At 45.8% G+C, this 465-nt stretch overlaps 1 protein-coding gene across 1 annotated transcript in view; it reads right to left on the reverse strand.

Annotated features, from left to right (window-relative positions):
- The window catches only part of EMH_0024880 (uncharacterized protein), a gene marked incomplete at both ends in the record, with an annotated part of 1134 nt that overhangs the window by 552 nt on the left and 117 nt on the right, over positions 1 to 465 (reverse strand). The window contains 2 exons of the mRNA XM_013502358.1: positions 1 to 234; positions 439 to 463. Coding sequence (XP_013357812.1) covers positions 1 to 234; positions 439 to 463 — 259 coding nt within the window. The remainder of the gene's footprint in view (positions 235 to 438; positions 464 to 465) is intronic.

A 465-nucleotide genomic window follows, 5' to 3' on the forward strand; every position in this document is an offset into this window, starting at 1 on the left:
TTTTATGATGGTGGTGGTTGTGGTGGCTATCGCTGCTTCTGCTGTTCTTGCTGCTGTGGTTGCTGCTGCTGTTGCTGTTGCTGCTGCTGCTGCTGCTATTTTTCGTTTTTTTTTCTCTTCTCTCCTCCCTTCCTTCTCCTTCACTTGCTGCTGCTCTTCTCTTTCTGCTGCTGCTGTTGCTGCTGCTGCTGCTGCTGCTGCTGCAGGGTGCTCGTGCTGCTGGCGCAGCAATAGCTGAGGGAGATATCTTAGTATTTTTGGATTCACATATAGAGGTATTGCCGTATTGGGTTGAGCCTATAGTATATCGTTTTGCTGCTGCAGCAGCAGCAGCAGCAGCAGTGCTGCCGCGTGTTGCTTCGATAGACTCTGAAACTTTTATTATAGTTAATGGAGGAATAGATACTCTTGCTTTTACTTGGGGTCTATCTCATTTACATTTAGATAAAGAAATAAAAAACAGAA

This window comes from Eimeria mitis, genomic scaffold (assembly GCF_000499745.2).
Source record: "Eimeria mitis Houghton genomic scaffold, Emh_scaff895, whole genome shotgun sequence".
Lineage (NCBI taxonomy): Eukaryota > Apicomplexa > Conoidasida > Eucoccidiorida > Eimeriidae > Eimeria > Eimeria mitis.